Here is a 26,822-nt window from a genome sequence, read left to right as displayed (position 1 = left end):
GGAGAGAAGAGGGAAGGAAAGACAGCCAAAGCCCTAGGGGTGTACTGTGTGACCAAGGGCCTGGGTGGAGAGCTGAACGGACTTGGTGCCTCAGGAGACTGCTGGGTGGGGCTTTCCCAGACTCCCTTTTGAGCTCTAAATTCTCACTGCTGTATCAGATTTCACCTCTTGCCAGGCGTGTGGAGGAAGTTTCTGATTTATGGGCCCAGTAGTTTTTCCAGTTACTCAGTCTGTAAATCTGCCATCAGTTCGTTCACTGGGCACTGCCAGAAAAGCCATCGAGCGCTTCCCAGGTGAAAACTTGCTTCGGCAAAGTCTGGTAGTGTTAGGAGAAGACACACATACTCAGGTCTAAAATACACACTTGTTTCTACGGGTGGCACTCACGGGTGGGATCAGTACTGTTTCCCAGCTGACCCAACCACGCTGCATCAGTTATATACAATCAGACACAGACAGACAGACAGACAGAGACACACAGACATAGACACAGACATAGAGAGACACACAGACATAGACAGACAGACAGAGACACACAGACACAGACAGACAGACAGACAGACAGAGACACACAGACATAGACACAGACATAGAAAGACACACAGACACACAGACATAGACAGACAGAGACACACAGACACAGACAGACAGACAGACAGACAGAGACACACAGACAGAGACAGACAGACAGAGACACATAGACACAGACACAGACACACAGACACACAGACATAGACAGTCAGAGACACACAGACACAGACAGACAGACACAGACAGACAGACACAGGCACACAGACAGACAGACACACACACACACACACACACACAAGGGAGTGCCTAAGGGAGAGACCTAATCTGAGCAGGATAATTTCCTAGAAATGAGTTAGAACCCAGGGGTGGTATGCAAATCCTTTTGAAAGACGCTGTCTTTCAGGACCCAGAGGCATGTCTATGTATGGGTCCACCTGTCTGTCTGCAGATAACAGTGACATTGCTAAATGATCCCCAGCGGTGAACTGTGAAAATGCGTAGTTCCTGGTGAGCCACCAAGCTGTGGTTTTGTGTTTGTGATTCATGGTGGAAGTGAGTGACTGTGGCAGGCATTTGGTGGAGCTTTTCTTCTTCTCATTTTCTCCTAAGAAAATATTTGTGAAAGGTCTAAAATTCAAGGAAGCTGAGTGCTTCTTGAAGGGAAAAATCCCCAAGCCTTGCAAAACAAAGAGTATAAATCAAAACCTCTGCAGCTCCCAGCCGATTGCCCACACAGCACTTTCCTGCTGGCGCCTCTGCTCTGACCACAGCCTCACTTGTCCACCCATGTGCCCTGGGTTACATCACAGCAGCTTGAGGGAATCTGGATCTGAGGGCGAGGTGGGGTCCTCTGAGTCGCCTGAGAGGCTGCACCCTTCCAGGGCTCCTTCCTTGGGAAAAGATGGCTATGGCTTTTGCAGTCTGAGATGATGTGACAGCAAAAAGAATACCAATATTTTTCTCCTCTTTGTAGTCTCAAGGATAGATGCTTTGCAGACCTTAGCAACTTCAGCAAAGACTTTATATTATTTTTGTTCATTAAATCAACAATGCTCAGCTTTCACTTAGCATCTATGGTTTCTCTTTTTTTATGTTTTTGTATAAGTATGTGTTGGAGAGGGCATACATGTATATATGTGTGCTTGTATGTGTGGACAACCTTGGCTGTGACGTCTCCGGGTCTATCCTTGGTTTTTGAGACAGAGTCTTTCACTAGGACATGGGCTTACCCTTGATCAGGCTAGCTGGCCAGCAAGCCCCCAGGGATCTTCCTGTCGCTGTGTAGTCCTCGATATTGGGATTACAGGTGCACAACACCTTCCTTACCTGGCTCTTTTACATGGGATCTGGAGCTCACACTCAGATGGCAAGCACTTTACAGACAGTTCCCTGTCTTTACGGCTTCTCTTTGGCACCTATGAATTGCCAGCATATATACACTCTTACCCACCATGACCGGGATTAATAAAATGAAGCATCATTTAAACACTGTGCTAACCATCTTGAGTAACCTGACAATCAAAACAGCTACTAAATGGCTTACTGGAAGGTAGTATCTATAGGGTATATTCACTGGATAGAAGGACAACACACAGTCTGGCAAGTACAGAACAGGTGGTGAGAGGTTCATCACGTTCCTTGGAATGGTACACAATTTAAAACTTGTGAATTGTTTCTGGAATTTTCCACTTAATATCTTCAGACTAGGGTCCATCCTTTTAGTTGCAGCTGACAATGAAATTGTGGAAATCTACACTGTGTTATAGGAGAACTACTGTATTCAATCAATGGATTCCGTAGGGAGAATCATGGCTCATGTCAGAGAGTGCCACCTCTCAGCCACCAAGCCTGGGATAGCAGATAGCCAGAGGAAGAGATGCTCTCAGACAATCTCAGCTCCTCTGGCTTCCTAGCTGGGGTTGGAGAACAGTAATCTTTCAGTGTAAGCAAATATCCTGTTCCAGTAGTGGAGGGAGGCCCAGGCCTTGACCAGGTCTCCAGCAACATGTCTGTCTATACCTTTAAACCTTGATTGTCACTCATCTGCCCTATAGCAACCCATCTTAGGAGGGAGTTGCTCCCACAGTTTCATCTCCCAAGAGATAGCTCCAACTAAATAAACTCTAGTGTGAACCCACTCTCTAGTCACCCCTCCGCCATGCAGTCTGTGTGTCCTGAGTAGATTTTTCAGGCCAGTTAGAGGGGAGGATGCTAAAAAAAGGGATCAGCTTTAAGCAGAAACCGACAAGGATCTTGTTCAGGCATAGCCTGCTTGCCTTCTCTCCTTCCCTTCATCCTTCTGTCTCTCCTCCACTTCTCCTTTGCTTTGAAGTAACACAGAGAGCTGGATGGCTTGGACTCAGGCCCATCTTCTAAGAGCTCCTAGCAATCTGGAGGAGCCATCAGAGGAAAGAAGCCAGGGAGGGAGCATTCCTGGGCAGTGTGGACAGCAGGGGCAGCTAAGGAAAGTTTCTCTTGACTGTCTTCCTACAAAACAGTCTCTAACCATATTAGTTCCCAGGGTTGACTGCATAGCACAACACCTTTTCAAGGCTTCTTGTTTGTGTGTGTGTGTGTGTGTGGTTTTGTTTTTTCTGAGTTCTATAAGATGAAGCCCAGACAAGGTCTTCTACAGCTCAGACCCAAGGTTTCATACAGCATTCCATGTCAAAGTTTACCTATTTCTATTCCTTATTGGCTGTGTGATCTTAGACAAATCGCCCAGCTTCTTAGGCCAGAATTGTAAATTGGACCAAAGACCTAGGTCCTAACTTTAATGATGATTAAGTGAATTAACCTATGAGACAAGCTTAGTACAGCAAGAGGCCAATGGCTCCTGCTTTTTTTTTATTCCTAATAGAGAGACAAGCCTTAGCTAGCTATTTGTGTGACTCCTCCTGTTTCCCTTCATCCCAGTATTCCCTGCTCCCCACTGAGCATCACCATGAGCACGTTCTGTATTTGTCCCTATGTGTTCATTGTCTTCTCTGTCCCTCTCACTTCCTAGTGGGCTCACATTCCACAACTCAGGAAAGCGAGCTCCCACCTCAGGACCATGCCAGCTTAGGAGGCCTGGGACATTTGGGTTGGACAACTTACTTGGTCCTGAGTTTCCTGGCCCTTTTGATAGTCTGCTTTTTCTCTCTTGGGTTCTTCTGAAAGGCTCACATGCAGGATCTTGTCACTTGGCTGCTACGTGGAGGTGTTAGCATTGTTCGCTCCACCAAAAGTCCTAGTTACAGAATGAACAGGGCAAAAATCCAGCCTGTGTTCTGGTCACCATGCCCTGGTACCACGCTAAGGCCTCCTGAGGGAAATGAGGCAGCTTCTGCTGTGACAACAAGTTTACAAGGTCACCTGCTGGATTGTAAACTCTCTGTGGGCAAGGTGTACCTTCCACAGTGCCTGATAGGCCTGAGCACCTTCCAAGGGCATCATAAATGTACCTTGGCCACATTGAGTTATGAATTCACGAAACCAAGGTTCCTTATGGCCTGCCAAGTCTTCCAGGTGAAGGCCCCAGCTGAGAAATGAGGCCCTTCCAGGGATGGGCAGATGGCTCCATTGGAGAGCTGGAGGGACCATGAAGAAGTTAGAAGTTCAGTGTCAATGTAACCAATAATAATTAAGGGAAGCAACTGGGTGCCCAGTAAAGTCTGTTAACAACATAAAGGGTAAGAATCAGCTCCTCTTCTGGGGAGTCTGTGTCCCTGGCTCCGCTCTGGGAGGCTCTACCAGGCCCAGAAGAAAGCTGAAAGCCCCTGGAGAGGCTTTTCCGGTGTGTGTGTGTGTGTGTGTGTGTGTGTGTGTGTGTGTGTGTAATGTCAGTTTCCCAAAATGTTTGTCACTTGGGCATGCTGTATAAAATGGAGGGCCATTTCCTGGGCATTGGACAGTCCCTTGGGTTACGTTTCCCCCCACCCCGCCCTGAGGCACCCCAGGAATAAGTCTGGTTTCTAGGTAGCAGAAGAGAGCAAAGGTGGTCAGCATGCTGAGTCCTTGATCTACAAGATTATCTGCTTGGTTAAAATGATACTAGGCCATGTTCCCTGCCACCCTACCTTTCTTTTTCTCTCTCTCCAATCTTACGTTTCTCGACATGTTTAGGTGTCAGAGTGTGTGGAAGTCTCAAGGAATGCCATGAGCCATCAGTACAGTTAATCTCGTGACTGGCATTAGCTGGAAACAGTTTTATTAGCAGAAACTATGATGATTGCTTATATGTCTGTGAAAAAAAAAAGCCCAAAACTTAGCCAGCTATAAGTTTGAGAGCACACACGCGCACACACACACACACACATGCACACACACACACACACACACGCACACACATACATACACCCACCCACACCCGTGAGCGTGTGTGCCTATGGAAAGAGCGAGCCATTGAGTGAAATGTGACAATCTGTTGCCACATTTTCCCACTGATATTAGTTTATTGCTTGTTCATTTGTTCGGTCGTGCACTGGCAGACAAGCAGTAGCAGGCGCAGAAGGCTGAAGGATTTATGGAATGTTGCTTAAAGCTGGGGCTGTGCTGTTCATTAGCAGATTTTCCTTGTAAGTCAGAAGGTGTTAACAGAGTTGTGCCTGAGCTCAGCAGGGGCCCCGGTCTACATTCTCTCCCCTGGTGAGATCAGCTCTCCCCTGCACCCCCAGGATGCCTCACTGCACTGATCGGCCTGAATCTGGCCGTTTAGGTGCCCTGGAGTTCAGTTTATGACACTAAATACATCTTTGCTACAAATGGAGCCTACTACCGACTTCCCTAGAGTTGCAATCTGGACTCCTGCTCTGTGATTTGAGAACTAGAGACTGGAGAATCAGCATAGAGAGGCCCACCTGAGAGGATTATCTCTCAGCAGCGCAAGAAGCTCAAGGCCAGCCTGGGATACATGCTTCTGTGGGATACATGGGTCTCTGCTTCAAAAAACCAGAATGACAAAAGAAAGATGGTTCCTGGACACTACCATCCCAGACACTGCTTTGTCTAAGCCTTTGCTGGGAATTGTCTTCATCCCCACTTCTGAAATATCTCTGGAACCCGTACCTTCTTCTCTATCCCATCCTTGGTCACTCTGAGCCCCACCACAGCCAAAGCCTTCTATCTGTCCTCCAGCCCTCCCCTCTCTCCTCCTCCTATGTATGAGTGCCTCCAAACTAATGTTGGCTCCTCCTGGGTCTCCTTACCTTTGCTGGGTACCGATCACTTGGCACAGCTTCCGGTGGACCTGAGAGGGAAAGACCCAGTACCCAACCGGTGACAAGCATGCATAACTGCTTCTTTTAAAAAAATTATTTGGTGTGTGTGTGTGTGTGTGTATGTGTGTGTGTATGCATGCACATATAGCAGATGCCTAAGGAGGCCAGAAGAGTGTGTGGGATTCCTTGGAGATGGGGTTACATATGCTTATGAGCCACCTGGTATGATATTAGGACAGAGCTCTAGTCCTCTGACAGAGCAGCATGAGATTTGACTACCAAGCCATCTCTCCAGCCCCATAATGCTTCCTGCATAATGCTTTATGCTTCCTGAATGCATAAAGGAGGTTGTAAGAGGTCCCCAGAGTATGGATCCAAACCTGTTCTTCATCTCTCAAAGCCTCAGTGTCCTCATCTGTAAAATAGCAGAGGAGAAAGGCTATAGGATGAAGGGAGCCTGGCTTAGTAACCTGGCCTGTGTGTATCCTGAGTTCTGCAACCTCCCGCCGGGCATAAATACTCCATGCGTTCTGGTTTGTTTGTCTTCAGTTATACAATGGGGAAGTGTGTATAAATTGGGGACCAGGTTATAGAGAGGCCTACGTGAGAGGATTTGTACTGTGTACGTCCAGGACCCTGCACCGAATGAATAAGGTGTTCATTAAATCTTTATACCAGGTGACCTGAGTTCCCACTTCCTACTCCCTGCCCCTCCCATGTGAGCAGCCAGCATTATTAATTTCCCAGGGATTCCTTCTAAGGGTGCTTTATGACCATGCACAACAAGATCTGCACTTTCAGTATTTTTATAACGTTGCATGCCCTTTATACCAGGAGTCAGCAAACATCTTCCATAAAAGGCCACATGGTAAATATTTTCAGCTTCCTGTGACATATGGCTTCTGCAGCTACTCACTGGGCAAAACCAGCCATAGCCAGTGAGTGGCGGTGCTTCAGGAGGTTTTATTTATGGAAAGTTACATTTGAATTTTATATCATTTTCTCATGACAAGAAACAGACTTTTAACTATTTTTCCAGCCGTTTAAAAATGTAAAGACCATTGTTGGGTCACAGCTTATACAAAACAGCCAGGGGGCTGGATTTGAGCCGTTGTGTTTCCACATTTCAATATGTCTTGGAGAGTGTTCCTTCCTGATAGGAAAGAGCCGTGAGGACACCTGACTTCATCCCGTGGCCATCTGTAGCTTATTTAACCACTCCTCTGCTGGAGGCCACTCTGTGGATCCTATTCTGAACAAAATATTTTGCTAACTCAAAACAGGGCTGCTCTAAAGAGCCTTATATTTGCATCATTTTGGATATGAACACATGTTTTGGGACAGACAGGTCCTTGAGAGGTGAAGAAGTGCTCCAAAAAGAGAGGGAGGCAGAGTGGACCAGTCAAAACAGCCAACCAAGGACGGAGTCCCCCAGGAAATCAAGCTTTGAGTTGACTGAGAATGGAATGTTCAAAACTGTCCTACCTTGAGAGAAGGGGGCTTTGGCCTCCCATTGGGGACATCAGCTTTGCAGTCATGGTGGTGAGGAGACCTCTCAGGTAGTTCCCATTGGCCAAATATAGGACCCAGGAAGTCACGGGTTTAAGTGATTGGTCACCACCTCTGCACCTAAGGGGAAGCGCCAGCCCCCACTAGGGGCAGGAGAGCAGTACCACCTCCAAAGCAGGTTTATCTGCAGGCCAGTCTCAGAGGTGGGCCCTTAGACTCAAAGCCTTCCTGCTTGGTGAGAGCCAGCAACTACCAGATCGCTGTCAGCTCAGCTCCTTGCCAGCAACAGCTGAGAGTGACTGCAGCCTCCACAGCACCTATGTAATTAAACTTGGAGAGTTTTGCTGGTCTGGTGGATTAAAACTTGCTGTTTCGGGGTCGTTTTTTTCATTTGCATGAGTGTCCTCAATCGCTTGTCGGACTTTTCATTTTATTTAAGGTAGTTTGGGCCAAGCAGAGGGTATTGATCACAGAGTTGCTGGATTAAGTGGTGAGTGGTGTTAAACACTTCACAGGGTGCCTGCCACATGCTAGGAATTAACTGGCCATTGTTTCCTCCCTTTGACCTCTCTGTTCTGCAAGTTTCAGAACCATACTCATTAAACATGGCTGTGCATCTCAACTCCTTGTGTCTCTTACATAGTTTTTCTACTCAGGAGCTCAAAGCAGGAATGGGGGGGCGTGATGGACCACGGGGTGGGTCTCGAGGGGGACAGGGCAGGGAGGGGGACTGAAGTAGAGGCTGAGGGGAACTCTGTTCACTGGACTGTTGTCTGTGGCTTGCTCAGCCAGCTTTCTTATCCAACCCTAGATCCCAGGGGTGGCACCACCTACAATGAACCAGCCCCCGCACCAATCAGTAATCAAGAAAATGCCTCACAGCCGTGCCTACATTCTGACTACAGGCCAGTCTGATGAAGGCGTTTTCTCAGTTGAGGTTTCCTCTTCCCAGATGAGTCTAGCTTGTGTAAGGCTGACAAAACAACACAACACAAAACAAAGCACAAAGAACAAAACACTTTTCCCACCGTTGCTGTCCTTCAGTCTCTCCGGGTTCCATGGTTTTGCGTTTCCACCCTCCCCATCCCTTTATGCCTCCTCCTCTTCTGGTCTTTCCATGTTCATGACATGAGTATCTTGAAACCCTCTGTCTCCATCCATCCTCTTGGCAAAGGTTCAAACATCACTCTCTCACCCCTGAGACTCTCTGGAGTCTTTCCATGAGATAAGTCCGTTTTTTGCACCTGAACCCCTGTGACTCTGTCATCCTTAAAGTCCATTTCGGGTTCTGGACATTTCAGAACCTTGTGTCAGCCTTATACAAGCTAGACTCATCTGGGAAGAGGAAACCTCAACTGAGAAAATGCCTCCATCAGATTGGCCTGTAGCCAGAATGTAGGCAAGTCTATGAGGCGTTTTCTTGATTACTGATGGGGGGGGTTGGTTCATTGTAGGTGGTGCCACCCCTGGGACTTACACTTACCACACTTTTGCTGAGCCTTGATTGCTTTATTTATAAAATGTATAAATATATACATTTTATATATCATTATATAATATATTATATATTGTATAGTATATTAAATGTATATTATAAAATATATAATATATTAAGCATAATTATAAGTATAACATATAATATTATATAACATGTAATATATTAATATAATCTATAAATTTATGAGATTATGGCAAAAATAAGTATATCATTTTATTAAAAATAAATATACTACACAATGCATAATGGCATAATGTAATGTTTAAGAACACATACACACACATATATGTATAAAGGATAAAAGCACAATTACATGTACACAGATACTCTCATGCCCACTCTTTACAGATCCTTCCAGACCAGCAGGGAGTAGAATTTTTTGTTTTTGACACAGGGTCTTACTATGTGGCCTTGGCTGGCCTAGAACTCACCTAGATCCACTGCCTTTGCAGTGGGATTAAAGGTGCACTATCATGCCTAGTTTGAGTTTTTTCTCGCTGGAAGTATAACACGCATGTTATTCTGCAACTTCCTGCCCTCATTTTAAAGAAGCACAGATAGGGCAAGGTTCTGTGCTGGATACACAGCATTATCACCCATAGCCGTCTTGTGTGCTGCTTGTTGATATTTAAATGTTTTCTTTTAGCAGCAAAGACTCTTTTCAAATAAAACAGTCCCTGGAAGCCCAAGTCTGCTATGCATATCACCTGGATAGAGCTGAGCCTCCAGAGGGAGAGTGAATCTGGCTGGGGTAGAACCTGAGCTTCTAATCTGTGACTCCACGTCCTTGTTTGAAAGCCTTGTGTAGGGAGCAAGGGGTGGAGACACTGTGCACATTTAACTGAATGGCCACATTGTAAGTCTGACATGGGAGCATCTTCCTCCCTTAGCTTATAAGAAAAATCCTGGTATCAGAAGTCAGAGGTTTCTCTTAGCCAATCCAGTTCCTCCTGGTACTGGCCTGTGATAGACTTTTCATAGCCAGTGAAATGCTAAAGAAAATAAATCTATTCAAATATTTATGTTTAGAATTGGAGGTCTTTTCTTTATGAAGTTCTGGTGGTAATGATCAGTACATATTCATGTATGTGTGCTAGCATCATGTCTGTCTATGCTAGTTGATATTTTGCTGTTGTTGTTGCCATTTCAAAATACCAGACAGTTTCAGAGAATTCATCCACAGTCAGTGGTCTTCATGTTTCATTATGGAAGAGAGGTCTTGTGTGCAGCTTCTTTATGGTGGACAGGAAACAGAGATGAGAGAGTCAAGGGAAAGAAACCAGGACAAGATGTAGCTCATGGGGATGTAACCCCACTGGCTTACTTCCCCTAGGTAGCCCCCTGCCCCCACCTTTCACTCCTCCAAGAATGTTCACATTAGGAACCCATGGCAATTAGGTAGGAGCTCTCAGCATCTAATCATCTCTGGGACTCCCTCATAGACACACCCAGAGACATGTCTCTTTGATTCTCTAGGTGGTTTTAATCCAATCAGATGGACCATAAAGATTAACCATCACTGAGGCTGGAGGGAGATTGCCCAGAAGCTAAGAACACTTGTCTTAGGTAGGGTTTTCATTACCAGGAAGAGACACATGACCTTGATAACTCTTATAAAGACAAACATTTAATTTGGGGCTGGCTTACAGTTTCAGAGGTTCAATCCATTACTGTTATGGAGGGAAACATGGTGGTGGCAGGCAGACATGGTGCTGGAGAAGGAGCTGAGAGGGAGTTCTACAACTTGATCCGAAAATAGCCAGAAAGAGACTGTCTTCTGCAGGCAGCCAGGTGGAGGCATCTCTTCTGCACTGAGCAGAGCCTGAGCAGTAGGAGTCCTCAAAGCCTGCCTATTCAGTGACACACTTCCTCCAACAAGCCACACCTAATCCAACAAGGCCACACTTCCTAATAGTGCTACTTCCCATAGACCAATCATATTCAAACCACCCAAAACACTTACTCTTACTCTTGCAGATCTGCGTTCGATTCCCACAACATTCATTTAGATGGCTCACAGCCACGGGTATATATAACTCCAGTTCCAGATGATCCAATGCCCTCTGGCCTTTGCAGGGAGACATAAACTTGCACAGGCTCACATACATACACTAAAATAAAATAGAAAAAAGTTTTTAAAAATTAGTCACTGCGCCACTTAAATAGAAAGTTGGAGACTTTATGTGGGTCTCCCAAGTTCATTCCAACTTTGGCCGATCCATGAAATCACAAAGTCTAGAGATAGCTGTTCTAGCTCACTGTAGGATTATAGGACTTCCTTGGAACCACCCCAGGGAGATAGCAAATGTCATCCTCAAGCCTAGGGAGTTTAGCAACTGCTGTCCTTAGCTGACACAAAAGCCTTTCTTGTGTTAGCAGGTCCCCTTCTCCCCTGGGAGGTGTTGTCTCTGACTATCACTTTCTTACTGAGGCTCTGCCTGCCTTGGTAGCCACCATTCATGTCTCATAGCCAGAGACCAAGGCAACACACATAACAATACTCAACTTGTGGTGTGTTTAAGGACAAGCACAGTTAGTAAGGTTGGGTGGCTGGGATGAGCTCCCAGCTCCCAGTCTCCGTCTCTGGCCAGATTCCTGGGGTTATGGAAGCGCCAGGCACGAGGCCACAGGTGAGCCAAGAGGCTTCGGCCCTCCACACTGTCTTTCCTCCTTGCAGTCTGAGGGCTCCCTAGGGTACAGGAGGGCAGAGCAGTGAATGCCCGTGCCCTCATTCATTGTTGAGCTGGGGCTTCCTTATTTACTTTGCTGTAAGCAGACCTTTTGGGTTTTTGTCATTTAACTGTCTCTGTCACGTGAGTGGATGACAATGAATAGAGTTCAGGAGAGGGCCTCTGAATGTTAAAAAAAACAATGTGTTACAACAGATTGGACCCTTGGCCCTTTATGTATACGTATGCTTCTTCCTTTTAGATGGAGAAGAATTTTAAGTGACTCAGTCATATTTTCTCCTTGGGTTGGGTGTGGGTCATGTGGAGATGCTATTTAATCCAAATTGTAGCTAATCCTGTTCTGTCTCTTCATGCCCTTTAAAAATCCTGACATACTTTTTGTCTTGTGAGCACTCACTTGTTTTAATAAAATGATTAGTAAAATAACGTATCCTCCCAGGCCTCTCCATGGCTCAGTGAAGTAGATATTCTCGACCTTGTCTTGCTGATGAGGACGACTTGGCTCAGAGGGACTCTAAGGCATGCCTCACAGCTACGCGGCTGGGAAGGGGCCAAATTAGCTTCCTTCTGTTTCAAACCCCTTCTCTTCTCCTCTAAGCAGCTAGCTCCTCTCTACAACTAGGGGAGGCAGGCTTGGCTTACTTCTCTGAGAAGTAATTCAACTGGCCCTGAAGATGTTTGAAGCTTGTAAGGATACACCAGCTTGCACACAACTCTTTTGTGCAGTCTCTTGGAAGCATTGGAAGGAGTTGGCCATTGATGGAGAGGATTATGCTAGGCTCCTCCTGAGAGGAGGGAGACTGAGGTTTGGGTCCTCAATTCTGGATCATTATCAATCTTAGAACTTCTGCATGGCTAGCAGGAGGGCCTCTCCTACTCCGACCCTCAAACTTGGGAAACAGGAAGAGAGTTTGCTGCCGATGTTTCTAGAAGGAGCAGCATTGAGATTTCCAGGAGCCAAGGTGGCTGGGGCAGGTCCTGGGGGAGGTCCTGAGGTAGATGAGATAACCAGGCTCTGACACTGTCCAACTCTAGCTTCAGTCAGCAGAGTGTTCATGGCTTGAGCACATGGAGCCAACCGCTCAGGAGTAGGAGGGGGCAAGGGTCCCAGACCATATCTTGTTAGGGCACAGACTCCAATGAGGAGGTAAGGAGTAGGACCCAAGTGTAGCATGCCTGAGGCCTAAGCAGAGGCTCCCGGGCTGACTTCCTCTGGGGTCTGAGCTGACCCAGAGCACAGGCTTTGGGGTCAGGGTGGTCTATCTGGAATCCCAGCATGTTGGGTTAGCTATTGTTTAATGTCAGATGAGCCTTTAGCCCCTTTTAACTCCCACAGTCACATGTCCTCACACCCACCATGGTCCAGATGTTGTTGTGTATACAGTGGCTCATACCACTGTCAGAACGCTAGAGTATTTACAATAGAGGCCGTCTAATAACAAACATGTAGAGGATCTCTTCAAGTTTATGAGATAAACAAGTCAAGCAAGTAGTTGTCAAAGGACAAGCCGTAAATACAGTCATGAACAAAATTCCAACATCAAGTATTTTTAAGAAGTGAGGGTGGAGGAATGGTTAAGTTGTTAAGAGCACATACCGTTCTTACAGAGGACCCAAGTTGCATTCCCAGCACTCACAATCATCTATGACCTCAGCTCCAGGGGATATGATGCCTCTGGTCTCAGCAAGCAACTGTACTCACACAGACATACCCAAACATAGCCACACACATAGACATACAAAAATAATATGTTTTAAAAATTAAAATTTAGAAAAGAAAGAAAAGCAACCTTGAAGCATCTTTATTATGCTTGTTCAATTAGCATATTACAAAATCTAACAATAAGGCCCGGAGTCACAGGGAGTGTATGCCTATAATCCCAGCTCTTAAAAGGAAAAGTAGAATTATGGGGCTAGCCTGAGCTACATATCAGACTATCAGTAACAATGATGTGACAACCGTAATTATGATTATAAGCTACACTAATGAATGTGTACTCTCTGTGGTACATTTATGCACTTTATTAAGTTTTAAACCCACTTTAACATTTTTTTAAAAATTTGTTTATTTATGTATATAAGCACTCTGCATGCATGTATGCCTGTATGACAGAAGACAGCATCAGCCAGAAGAGGGCATCCGATCCTATTGTAGACAGTTGTGAGCCACCATAATTGTGGGTGCTGGGAATTGAACTCAGATCCCCTGGAAGAGCAGCCAGCACTTTTCTTTGTTTGTTTGTTTGTTTGTTTGTTTATATTCCAAATGCTGCCCCCTTCCTGGTCCCCCCTCACAGAGTTCCTCCCTCCACCCCTCCCCTTCTCCTCTGAGAGGGTGGGGCTCTCTGGGTTTCCCCCCATCCTGCAGCCAATGCTCTTAACCACTGAGCCATCTCTCCTTAAATTTTAACTAGTAAAAAAAAAAAAAACCATAAAATTTTATATATGAATGGGGCTCCACGTAATGCCAGATAAATGTATACTGTGACACTTAAATATTTTGATGTGACCCCTTCAGAAAATGATACCCCAAAATATATTAAAGCTGAAGATGTTTGTAATCTTTGATACAATCCTGGTAGCCTAAGGAATTGAGTTAATCCTAATGTCATAGCTGTTTTCAAAATGTTTATTATTTTTTTAAAGGTTCACAAGCTTCCTTTCTTTTTTTTTTAAGATTTATTTATTATTATATGTAAGTACACTGTAGCTGTCTTCAGACCACCAGAAGAGGGCATCAGATCTTATTACAGATGGTTGTGAGGCATCATGTGGTTGCTGGGATTTGAACTCAGGACCTTCAGAAGAACAGTCAGTGCTCTTAACCACTGAGCCATCTCTCCAGCCCCCAAAATGTTTATTATTAAAAAGCTTTTCAAACATCAAGTTCTGGTTAAGAACTTTCAGGGCTGGGGGAATGGTTCACTTGCTGAATGCTTTACTATACAAGCAAGAGAAGCCGAGTTCAGTTCCAAACATCATGTAAAAACAAAACAAAACACAAAACACAGGTGTGGGGTCACACCCCTGGTTCTAGAGTTCCAGATCTTCAGAGGTGGAGATGGAAGATCTCTGTCTTGGGTGTTGTGGTCGTCATCATTGTCCTCCTCCTCCTCCTCTTCCTTCTCCTCACACTATCTACACTACTGAGTTTGGGCTCTGCATGCTACATTGGGCTTCCTGGCCAGCCATGCTAACACAACTGATAAGCTCTAGGTTCAGCAAGAGAACCTATCTCAAAAATAAGGTGGAGAGTAGGTGAAAAAGACACCAAGTGTCAAACTCTGACCTCCACACACATTTGCACACATGCGCACATGCAGCTGCACACAACTTTACACACCCATAAACATACATAAAATATCAAACATATAGAACGGATCAATGAATCCTCCAAAGGAATAGTTAATATTTTTTTTTAGAATTAATTATTTATTTGTGTGTGGGTGTGGCGTGCTTGTGGCAGTCAGAGGACAAGAAAGGAGTCTGTTCTCTTTGTCCACAACATGTGTTCCAGGGATTGAATTTAGGTCGGGCTTGGTGGCAAGTGCCTTTACCCACTGAGCCATCTCATTGGCCCTAAGGGAACATCTTACGTACGTCACACGTGAGAGACTTTGCATGGTGAAAAACAATACCCTAAAAATGCAATAGAAGCCTGTCTCTGAGCTGTGATTCAACTTAACTGCCTTAGGAGAGGGACAATGACAAACCTGGGGGGAACTGTGTATTTGTATAAAGAAGAGGGTAATATTAAGTGAAAACATTTAAATTGCATCTATAGCTGATGATAATCTTATAAAGTCATATATTCGAGCAAAGGCTGAAAGAAAGCAGGTGGAAGTGTTTGCTGTGTTGGGATGAAAGATGATGAATTCATTTTTATCTTCGGATATGGTTCTTATATTATTATTATTGGGTTTTTTTTGGTTCTTGTATTATTTTATATTAATTAATCCGGAGATAGAATCTAGGCTCTGACCCTGAATGATCTATGAATATTTATTTGTTGTTCATCAGTTCTCTGTAATAATTTAAATAAAGAGTTATATGGAGAAGTGGCAGGGCCAGGCCTAATGCAGCATCCCTGCAATCCTAGCACTGGGAACACTGAGGCAGGAGGACAGTGAACTTGAGGCCGGCCTGGACCAAGCTTCAAAATGAAATGTTTTAAGTAAGGCTGGGGCTGTAGTCCTGATAGAGTCCTTGTTAGTGTCCAGCATGTTCGTGTTCCTGAGTTTTATCCCCGGTCCTAGTGAATACAAATAGCAGGCTTCTGGCGCACACCATGGTTTCAGTGCTGGGCTGGCTTGTAAGTGGGCTCTCAAAGACCCCTAGAATGTCAGGGCTACACAGGACAGTCTGATGTGGCTTCATGTTGCAGTCAAAGGTCCTGAGACCCAGAGAGGTTGGCTCTCTTGAATACTCCAATAGGATTAGGTCATCCCCCATAGAAGACTGGCTGCTCTTGGTCCTTTTATCTGGGTACTTATACATCCAGAGGTCAGCTATGTATGGGGTGGCATCTTCATGGAGAGTGTTCTTACAGAGCAAGTGCTGGGTTCATGCAGCCAGATGCTAAGGGCAGAGAGATGCTGCTCCTGGGATGCAAACTCCAGGGCCATGGTTCTCCCCACAGGACTCTCAGCCAGACCCGCCCCCTGCAGCAGCACACAGGGCTGTCCAGGACTGCTCGTCGGTATCCGGCCACTGGTGCCAATGGCCAGCTGATATCCAATGCTTTGCCTTCAGGACCAAGACTCGAGCTGAGAGACAGCAGCCCACAAGCAGCCCACGTGAACCATCTCTCACCCCTCTGGGGTAAGGCTGCTCTTCCTCTGGACCTGGAAGAGCAGAGCATCTCAATCAGACCCATTCTTGCCCCACCTCTGCGCACCCCTTCACTCTCCGGGCACTCGGCTGTCACCCTGTCCTTCACTTTTTCAGCCAACCAAATGAATAGTATTTGTGCATTTGCTTTGTGCCAAGTCCCAGGGTCCCAAACTGTACGTAGCTCCTATTGAGACCGTAGGACCTTGACTATTGTCTGCCATCTCCTGCTCTGTCATCTCTGCAGGCCTTTGCTTCCTTCATATCCAGCTGGGGGCCTCAATTCTTTGACCCACACACTTCCACATTATGTTTTCTGCAAACTCTGAAAGGAAACCCCCCAGTGTTTCTGGACACACACCACCATGCACACTGTCAAGCCTGCAGCCCTCATTTCCTCCTTGATGTTTTGCTGGCTTCCCCACACCCTGCTAAATGAAGCTGGTAACTAGGTCTCCTAACCCTGATTCTAGCTATTCCTCAGACCTTATCTCACTCATCCCCTCATTTCCCATAGGAAACTCCCTCTCTGCTAGCTAGAGCTCCCTGCCCTTCCACTCCCTGCCCTTGTGCTCAGAGCCAGGCTCTAAACGTTTTGGCTGTGTAATGATAGGTGCCCTGGATATCTCTCCACCTTGAGCCAACTGTGAACTGAAATAATCGGTTAGATACAAAGAGAATCACCAGTGTAGTTTTGAGCCGCTCCTCTTGCAGCAGGACATGTCAATGTGCACAAAGCCTGAAGGGACACATCTGGGTGCTTCTTGAGTCCGTTGCTCTACCCTGACCACAGACGTGGTGTCCAGGTTATAGAAGATACTGTAGGACATACCCCTCATCCTAAGGGCCTGGCTCCGTCCAGGACTCAAGTCCTCTCTCCACAGGGCTGAACCTCACAGAGAAAATCAAGAAGATCAAGGTCGTCTTTACCCCCACCATCTGCAAGCAGACCTGTGCCCGGGGGCGCTGTGCCAACAGCTGTGAGAAGGGTGACACCACCACCCTGTACAGTCAGGGCGGCCATGGGCATGACCCCAAGTCTGGCTTCCGCATCTGTGAGTTCTCTTTCCACAGATGGTCTTGGTGTGATGGTGGTAGTGGGGGTCTGACATCTCAGGGACTCCTTGGTGTGGAACCTCTTGTCCCCTATAGTTCTATCACAGCAGGGAGTAAATAAAGTCTTATCCCATCTCTGTCCCCAGCTTGGCTGTGAGATTCCAAGCAGGTCACACAACCCCTGTGAGTCCAAGTTGCTTTGATAGAGAAGACCCATGCCTCTGCCTGTCTTCTAGGTCTTTGTGGTGGGCTGGAGAGGCATTAGGGGTCTTTTTGCTTGCCTTTACACCACAGCTTCAAAGAAGGCCCCTGCATTTCAAAGGGGTGCTACACCCAAGCCCCCCAAATTTGGTGTTCCACTCCCCTGCTTGCCTGTCACCAGCTGGAGGTCAGCTGCCAGTTAATCACCTTGAGTATTGTTGTAGATTTCTGCCAAATCCCCTGCCTGAATGGGGGCCGCTGCATTGGCCGGGATGAGTGCTGGTGTCCAGCCAATTCCACAGGGAAGTTCTGCCATCTGCCTGTCCCACAGCCAGACAGGGAGCCTCCAGGGCAAGGCTCCCGGCACAGTGCCCTGCTGGAAGGACCCTTGAAGCAATCCACCTTCACGCTGCCTCTCTCTAACCAGCTCGGTGAGTGCCAGCCTGGGAGGTGCACCAGGTAGGGTGTGTGCTGTCCCCATTGCTGTGCTGAATGGGGCGGCATCTCCATTTCATACCCCACATTTCTGCCTTTCATTCCAATGGAGTTCCTCCGTGTGTGTGTGTGTGTGTGTGTGTGTGTGTGTGTGTGTGTGTGTGTGTGAACTTAACCTGTGTGGGGAAAGACAAATGAGCCCCCTCCCCCCATCTCCAGCCTGGGCCATAGAGGGGGAATGGGCAGGGTTAGAACTCAGCACGTTTCATTTCTTTGCCTTCTGTAAGGTAAACCAAAGATCCAAGCACACAGGATTCTATAGGAGTTGAGCTGGGACCCATGGGCCTAGAGTGCCTGTGAAGGCTGTGTGGTGGGATGACCCTAAGGTATCCCATGGGTTGCATGTGGTTCAATGGCCCTCGGGGCTGCACAGCCTCATGGAGGAGGTAGACTCAGGAAGAAGTGCGCAGCTTTTGATGCAGAGCTTTCCCTGAAGGAGGAGTTACCACTTCCTCCTGTCCTGGGGTTGGGGGTGGGGTATTGTTCCGGTTGCCCATAACAGGCAAAGAAATAATGGAAGGGGGCTTTTGGAGAGGCACCTGGTCTGGAGCGTGCCTGACCTACGGTGGTGAGCCCGGTGGTGAGCCCTCCTCCTAGGACAGAAGTGAGGTTAGGAGCCTGTCTCCCGACTAATCCCAACCCTTCCGCCCAGCCTCTGTGAACCCCTCGCTGGTGAAGGTGCAAATTCACCACCCGCCTGAGGCCTCTGTGCAGATCCACCAGGTGGCCCGGGTCCGGGGTGAGGTGGACCCTGTGCTAGAGGACAACAGTGTGGAGACCAGAGCCTCTCATCGTCCCCACGGCAGCCCAGGCAACAGCCACTGGGCCAGCAACAGCATACCCGCTCGGGCCGAAGAGGCCCCTGGGCCACCGCCAGTGCTGTCTAGGCATTCTGGACTTCTGGGCCAGTGTTACCTGAGCACAGTGAATGGGCAGGTGAGAAGGACATCTCTGCGTCAGCCCTTCAGGGACAGCTATGGCTCCTCAGTCTGTACTGTTCCTCGTGGACCGTGACTGCAGACGCTTCCATTTCCCAGTGGGGAAAAATCCACGACATGAAAGTACCTAATGAGCTGGGGCTGTAGTTCCATTGTCAGAGAGAGGGCTTGGCACCTATGCAGAAGGCCCCCAGTTTGATCCCCAGCACCCCATAAACCAGACATGGTGGTGTGCACCCGTAATCCCACCATGTAGGAGTCAGAGCTAGGAGGATAAGAAACTCAAGGTAATCCTTGGCTACATAGTGCATTCAAGGCTAGCCTAAGCTACAAAGACCCTAAGAGGGGGGAGGGGTGCTGCATGTAGAGAGGCTGGGTCTCCTCTCTGAGCTGAGTGTAGTGCCTGTCAGTGAGTGCCAGTCACATAGAAGGGGACCAAGGAAGTCCCCTAGTAGAAGAGCCGTCACTAGTACCTGCAGTCTAGGGAAGCCTGGAATTTGATCTCAGAAAACTATTAGCTTTCTGTGAGTTGAGCCTAGGACCCTTGGTGCATAGACAGCAAGTGTCACAGTTGTCTCTGGTCTCTTTCCCAGTGTTCTAACCCTCTAGGGGAGCTGACTTCTCAGGAGGACTGCTGTGGCAGTGTGGGGACCTTCTGGGGGGTGACTTCCTGTGCTCCATGCCCACCCAGACCAGGTGAGTACTGGTTTCAAGATGGAGGGCTAGTGGAGACTATCTCCATCCCTCACGAGAGAGGGCCCGCTCACCACCCAGGGCTCCTAAGGATAGGCAATAGTTCCAGATGTACCTCAAGGAGCCTCCCCAATAGCTTGGCCAGTTCAGCCCGTCTCTGTTCAACCTGATAGTCTGTGTGCAGTATATTGTAAGGATTCCAGACTGTGATGGACACCCTCCATACTCTCACATATATCTGTGCCTAGGCTCCAGGATCCGGAATGTCTCCTTCCTTTCTCTGAGGTCCGCAGGCGGCCTCCTCCTCCTCTTCCTCCTCCTCCTCTTCCTCCTCCTCCTCTTCCTCTTCTTCTTCCTCCTCCTCCTCCTTCTCCTCCTCCTCTCCCTCTTCCTCCTCCTCCTCCTCCTCCTCCTTCTCCTCTTCTTCCTCCTCCTCCTCCTCCTCCTCCTCCTCCTTCTCCTCTCCCTCCTCCTTTTCCTCTTCTTCCTTGTCCTTCTCCTCTTCTTCCTCCTCTTCCTCCTCCTCCTTCTTCTCTTCCTCCTCCTGAATGAGAGTTGAGTTCCTGTCCCCAGATGCCCTCAATTTTGAGTTGAGTGTCTCAGTTCCTTGTTCCCTTTGGATGATTGGGTAAAACTCAGCACACATTCATTCATTCATTCAGTCAGTCAGTCAGTTATCAGTCAGTCAGTCAGTCATCTATCCATTCAGCAGATATTGGCTGGATGCCTCTTGTGTGCCAGGCACTGAGGATTCAGTGAGCAAACACCTATTCACACTGCTCCCAGAAGCCTTAGTCTGCCGCCAGGGAGAGGTAACCAGGTGCTTGTGTGTGAGTATAGCTTCCGCCTACTCAGCCTGTCTCCCTCCCCCCCCCCCCCCCCCCCGCCCCCTGGGGCCTCCCTCATTCCTGGGCCTGGACCTGGCATGTACTCTTGCTTGCCAGCATTCAGCTCAGTGAGGGGGCTGGTTTTGTGGGGGGCCTGGAGCAGAGCCCAAAGGCAGGAGGGTCAGGGCTGTTCCCAGCGTGGGACGCAGAAGTAGAGCTGTGAACTGCATTTTCCACCCTAAAATTGAGTGCTGATGGCCTCCCAGTATGGTGTGCTTCTGTGAAGCAGCGGAGGGTGTCATTCAGCTCAAAGGCTTTAAGGTCCAACCCATGCCAGGAGCCAGCCTCGGCTCTGCTTGCCTACCTCTCTCTGCCTTGGTCCCCTCTCCTGGCACGTCTGGCACTGAAGGATAAGAGTGCCAGCCTCACAGAGTTGCTGTGGGACTACATGGAACATGTTATAGTTGGCCCTCCATTACCTACAATTCTGTAACTGCAGATTCAACCAGTCTCAGGTAGAAAATATTTGAAAGACGGAGCCAGAGAGAGGGCTCAGCAGGTAAAGGCGCCCGCCCCTACGCTGACAACTGGAGTTCAATCCCTAGGTCCCACATGGTGGAAGAGCTGACGTCACACATTGCGCTGTGACCTCCCCACACCCACGGTGACATGCTCACACTCACACACATACACATGCCCACACACAAAAATAAGTAAGAATGTAATTAATCAAAAAAAATTATTTGAAGGACAATCCAAGTTCCCAACAAAGCAAACCTCGAATTTACTCAGGGATACTTTTGTGTGTGTGTGTGTGTGCGTGTGTGTAGGTTAGGGGATAACTTACAGGAGTTGGTTCTCTCCTTCCACAGTGTGAATTGCAGAGATTGAACACAGGTCATTGGGCTTGGCAGCAAGCATCTACTGCTGGGCCACCTCTCTGGGCCCCATATTCATCACTTAAATGTCACATTTACTGGCTGTGGGACTTAAGCAGGAGCCTAGGACCCTGCATGTGGAGGATGTAGATGCAGGCTGTGGGGATGGCTATGATTGGTGAAGGGGCCTTAGCCTGCTTCTCTTAGCTGGGGCTGGTGTGCTCAGTGACCACAGGACCACTTCTGAAGGGTGTCCTCACTTGGAAGGTGGGAATGGGTGAGAAGACCAGCATTCTAGGGTGTGGGCTGTGTGCCAGTCTTATGAGCTTATCCCACAGGTTGACCAAAGACCCTGATCCCAAGGGAGCTGGCCAGCTCTGGCGAGCTGGTGGCAGGGCCTGGACCTCAGCCACAGTGGGCACAAGAGAAGCCCTTTGTGATCAATTGCATGACGTGTAAATGGGGGTGCTTTGTGTATGTTTTGGCGCAGAGCACAGAATGAACCTCTCCATGTGCAGGCTTAAAACTCAGCTCTTTCCCTCCCTCTCTATGGCACCTCTCCTTGTACCCTCAGTACTTGGCACAGCTCAGCAAGCTGGGCACCAGGGTACAGACCCTGGAATGGCAAACGTTCCAGCGTACTGAGAAAGAAATAACAAAAGACCAGGGCAACATAAACAATTCCGACACATGAAAGTGGAGCTGAGCACCGTATGGGGAAGGGGCAAGACATTAGGGAACCTTGTTTGTGCTGCCAGTTTGCCAGGACATCTAACTCCGTGCCTTACCCCGGGGCTGGGGCTAGCAGGGGTGTTTCTTTAAGTAGGCATGACAAATGAGCTACTGTGTGAGCACTGGAGGACAAAAGAAGCTGCTAGATGAGTTTGGGGGCTGCTTGGCAAGAAAAGCAGAACTTCTGGATTCTAGAACATTCTCAGCCTTAATGGCTTTGCTTCTACTTCTCCTCTGATAAAATGGGACTGTGTCTCTTTGGCAAAACTTTGTTTTCCCCAGCACAATCAAGTCACGAAGGGAGCAAGAGAATGAACAGCCTAGGACCCACATGACTTCATGGCTTCCCCAGGTCGTATTGGTCTTTCAAGGGTTTGAGTCTGACTGTTGGATTTAGTCACTAGAATGCCACTGTTTCTAATAGCAAAAGGGCCGCCTTGAAGGCCCAGCTCCAATGGCACAGACAATTCTCTTTTCTTCCAGAAGAATTTCAGAGCCCCATTCCTCAAGAAGATGGCTTCAGAAATCATTCTAAACCCACTGGGGATCCCCTCCCTCAGACTGAGGGATACAGAGTGTCCTCCAGTGACCTCTGGGATTTTAGCCCAACCCCTGCCTTTCTGACCCCTTGGGAGTTAGTAAAGGCCCCAGCCCAGAGTCTCTGAGGTGTCCTGCCAGAGTCCAGGAACACACCGCTCTCAAGAGCCACTTTGATTGAGGCCATATTTTTGAGTTTCCATATAAGACAGACATCTGGGCTAACTGGAAAGTTGGCAGCTGCCTCATCAGGCTTGGCACTCGCTATGTCAACCCCAAGGCCCCTTTGCTGGAACGGGTGGAGCTGGCACTTGGCTCTAGACCTGCAGTGGTGGGCTCCAGCTGTGTGCCACGAGATTGTCTTTCCATCTGCCTGGCCTGGGATGAGCTTACCTCAGAACCCAGGCCCCCTCCCTCATTCTCCAGGGACTGCAGACTCTGTCCCTCTGTTCCCCAAGAAAGGCAGCATCTCGTGAACAATAATGCCTGCCACTTGCTGAGCTGTCTCTGTACCTGCGTCATCTTGTTTAGTTCATACAAGCACAAGTTGAGGATCTGGAAGCCCATTTAGCAGATGGAGAAACGCAGCCCTGAGTAGGCTGAAGAGCTTGTCTAAGATGGCAGAGTGAGGGCAAATGAGGCTAGTATGTCTGATCCTTGGCTGGCCCAGATCTTATCATTCTGAGGAGACCTGGGCCTGCCTGAGACAGACAAGCCTAGGCAACTAAACTGGAAGGTCATTCTAAGAGTCCACACATCAGCCTTGTATTTTCTGAGTTGCTTCTATATGAAGGACCATGCGCATCACACCTGGCAGGCAGGCAGGTTGACAGCATGTAACTCAGGCCAGGCCTAAGAGTTAACGGAGGCATGCTCAGGTAATTGCCCCATATAGAAGAAGGTAGACTGTTTCCAAGGGATCCTAAGGAGAAAACAAAAACAAAAACAAAAAACCCAAAGGGTAGATATTTCTTGAAAGCAGGGCTCAACTCAAAAATGAGGAAAGGATGCTATTTCCTAAAAGCTGCAGATGCCCAGCAGTAACTACACTGTGCCTGGGAGGCACCGCCCTCCTCCCTACAAGAGGTATACCTATGGAGAACCGGTGTTTTGGAGGTGGGGCAGTAGATTAACTTGAGAGGATGAGGGCACATGGGCATGGTTGAAGATTTAGTGGCAAGTCACAGAGCAAAAGCCTTGTGCCATAAGGAGTGTATTGTGGGTAGTTCTGTGATGTCAGTCCTGGGGAAAGTTGGGTTTGTCAGGGTTCCAGGGGAGGTTGGGACCGAGAGCCTTAAGTCACAGCAGCAATGATATATTGTCATTGTCCTTGCCACCATTAGCAACTGTTTATTTAGCACCTTTAGTCAGCCTTCTTATTGTAATGGTTCCTAATGATGCTTCCAGTTGTCAAGGAAGACCATGTTCTTAGTTCAGGACCCCAAGGCTGGGGGGGTCTTCTCCTGACTCCTGCTTGGGGGTCTTCTCCTGACTCCTGCTTCTGGCCGTTCTGTAATTCACTGTCTGTAGGTGGGTTTATGGATCCAGCACAGACATCTGCTACACTAGAGCCCTCAGCTTGAGGAGGGTTTTCTTATTCTCCAGGACCTGGGTTGAGACAGCAGTCCCCTGCCCTGGTGAAATGGGACTTACTGAATTCCTGTCAAGCTGAGAAACTATTGTCTCTGGCTGGGCGGTGTTCTGCAAGTTTCTTCCAAGGGATTTGAAGCCATCTGGGAATTGTGTCCCAGGCTTAGCTAGTTCCCTCCCTGCCTTGCAGGGGTGGGCCATGATATGTGGCATCTCTGGCCTACTCCGGAAAGGGCTGGAGTTTGGATGGACTCTGTGTGAGCCAGGGTCTGCACAGAGCTCTCTCTAACCTGCTATCTATGGTGACATCGGCCCTCCTGCCTCTCTGAGGAAGCAGATTGTGGCTGTCTTTGAGGGAAATGTCCATTCTCATTGAGGGGTCCCATGGCACTTGACCAAAGACAAAGTCCTAACCGGGCAGTATGACCATTGCTAAAATGTAGTGGCTATGGTGCTCAGGGGCGCATGCTCAAGGAGACCTTGCTCTAATTCCACTGGAAGAACTTTTCATCATCTGTATTGGTTACTCTTCTGTTGCTGTGATAAAACACTGTGATTAAAAGCAACTTAAAGGGGAAAGAAGGAGGGAAAAGAGAAGAATAGGAGGGAAGGAGAGAAGAAAGGAAAGATGGGGTATGGGGAAAAAGGAAGGAAAGGGAAAGAGGAAAGGGGAAAGAAAAAAGGGTATGGCAGGGGAGGGAAGGGAAAGAGAAGGGGAAAGGAAGAATGGGGAGGGGAGGAGAGAGAAGGAATGAGAGAGAGGGGAGGGAATGAGAGAGGAGGGAGGAGAGGAAGGAGAGGAGAGGGGGAAGGAGGGAAGGAGAGGGGCAGAGAGAGGAGAGAATGAGGGAGGGGGAAGGAATGAGAGAGAGGGGAGGGAATGAGAGAGGAGGGAAGAGAGAAAGGGGAGGGAATGAGAGAGGAGGGAAGAGAGGAAGGAGAGGAGAGGTGGAAGGAGGGGAGGGAATAAAAGAGAGGGGAGGGAGGGGAGGAGAGGGGCAGAGAGGGAAGAGAATGAGAGAAGGGGAGGGAATGAGAAAGAGGGGAGGGAGGGGAGAGAAGAAGGGAGGAGGGGGAAGGGAAGGGAGGGAGGGGAAGAAAGGGAAGGAGGAGAAGAGAAGGGAAGAGCACAGCAGGGAAGGGAGGGGCACTAACTCCTTGTATTGGACCAGTTGTGTGAGGCTCCGACCAGCATCCATTGTTTCCACAGAGCAAATCTTCCCGGCACCCTATTCCTGCAAACTAAATTTCTGCCTTCATTTCTATAGAGGAAGAACTACAGGCTAAAAGAGAATAGGAAATGAGCTCGAAATCAGAGGGAAGCCAGGAATTAGATGTGTGCCTGGATGCCCTGATCTGATAGGATACCATTCTTATCAGAAGAGTGAAGTTTCACCACCTCAGCAGACCCACCTGCCTGAGGTGTGCAATTGTGGGGCAAGGCTCCAGGTAGCTCAGAAATCCAAGCTTGGCCTCCCGTGGCAAATATGAGTCTTTTTTCTGGGGAGGGGTATTCTGCACCAGGGACTCTCCATATGTCCCTGTTGTGGGCACCTTGTCATGGTGGCTGAGATCAGGAGTGTAGTGTAAATAGCCCTGTGGCTAGACATGTCTTCACTGTCTCCTCCAAGCTCTGCTTGGGGAACCAGGGCCAAAACTGTCACCAGCAACTAGTTTTTGTTGAGGCCTCCTTGAGAGTCCCAGCATCTGGAAGAAAGGGTAGACTCAGGGTGGCAAGAGAGATTGCAGCCAGGGGCTCTCTGTCCTCACAGAGCTTATCTTCTAGGAAGGAGATGGACAAGCACAGTAGTGGCCACATGACATGTTAAATGCAATGAGCAGGGAAGGCTGGTGCCCTGGGGACACGCAGGAAGGACACCTGCTGCCCTCACCTCTGTGAGTCACACAGTTCAGTGGCTGCTGGATTCTCACTCCTGGCCTTGTGGCCATCTGAACTTCTTTCTGCTCCTTCTCCCAAGGAGACTTTTCTGGTTCTTCAAGAACGATGCTAGATTTGGTTTCCCAGAAGTTGGGAACTCTCCCCTTATGAGTTATTCTGGAAGGCTTCAGAAAGGTGTGGAAATACCTAGTTCGATGTAGAGGCTGTTGGCCAAATTGGGAGAGCTACTAGAGACAGCAGCTTGGCAGTTAGAATTTTCTAGAAGCTTGCCTTCAGGAAGCACTGCCAATCCGGTATTTTCTCTTCAACCCAGTGAGAGTAAAGTCTCATTACAGGGGAGGAACTCCATTGTGGAAGGAGCCTGGGCTTCTATGTGACTGTAGCCAGGTCCTCTCAGCTTACACAGCCTAGGCTCTCAGGGTTTTCTTCAGATTCCAGTGGCTGGTTCTCCTCTTGTTTTTCGCTCTAGCCAAGTGCTGTCCCCTCCTCTCCCAACTGCCCAGCAAGCAAAGATCTGCCTGACTTCTCTTCTGATCCCTCTGGAAGTCTAGGAGGTGATGCTGCCCTGGCCTCTGGCATATTGAAGCCTGCTGAGAAAGTCCCCTTCTCATCTCTTCCTCCTCCTCCTCTTCCTATTCCTCCTCTTCCTCCTCTTCCTCCACCTCCTCCTCCTCTTCCTCCTCCTCCTCCTCCTCTTCCTCCTCCTCCTCCTCCTC

At 48.3% G+C, this 26,822-nt stretch overlaps 1 protein-coding gene across 1 annotated transcript in view; it reads left to right on the top strand.

The window, feature by feature from the left end:
- The window catches only part of Ltbp2 (latent transforming growth factor beta binding protein 2), a 94,223-nt gene that overhangs the window by 28,854 nt on the left and 38,547 nt on the right, over nt 1–26,822 (top strand). The window contains exons 4-8 of the mRNA XM_031356737.1: nt 16,069–16,250; nt 17,144–17,314; nt 17,741–17,947; nt 18,664–18,947; nt 19,543–19,645. Coding sequence (XP_031212597.1) covers nt 16,069–16,250; nt 17,144–17,314; nt 17,741–17,947; nt 18,664–18,947; nt 19,543–19,645 — 947 coding nt within the window. The remainder of the gene's footprint in view (nt 1–16,068; nt 16,251–17,143; nt 17,315–17,740; nt 17,948–18,663; nt 18,948–19,542; nt 19,646–26,822) is intronic.

This window comes from Mastomys coucha, unplaced genomic scaffold (genome assembly GCF_008632895.1).
Source record: "Mastomys coucha isolate ucsf_1 unplaced genomic scaffold, UCSF_Mcou_1 pScaffold6, whole genome shotgun sequence".
NCBI classification, from domain to species: domain Eukaryota; kingdom Metazoa; phylum Chordata; class Mammalia; order Rodentia; family Muridae; genus Mastomys; species Mastomys coucha.
This window is presented reverse-complemented; position numbering and strand designations above follow the sequence as displayed.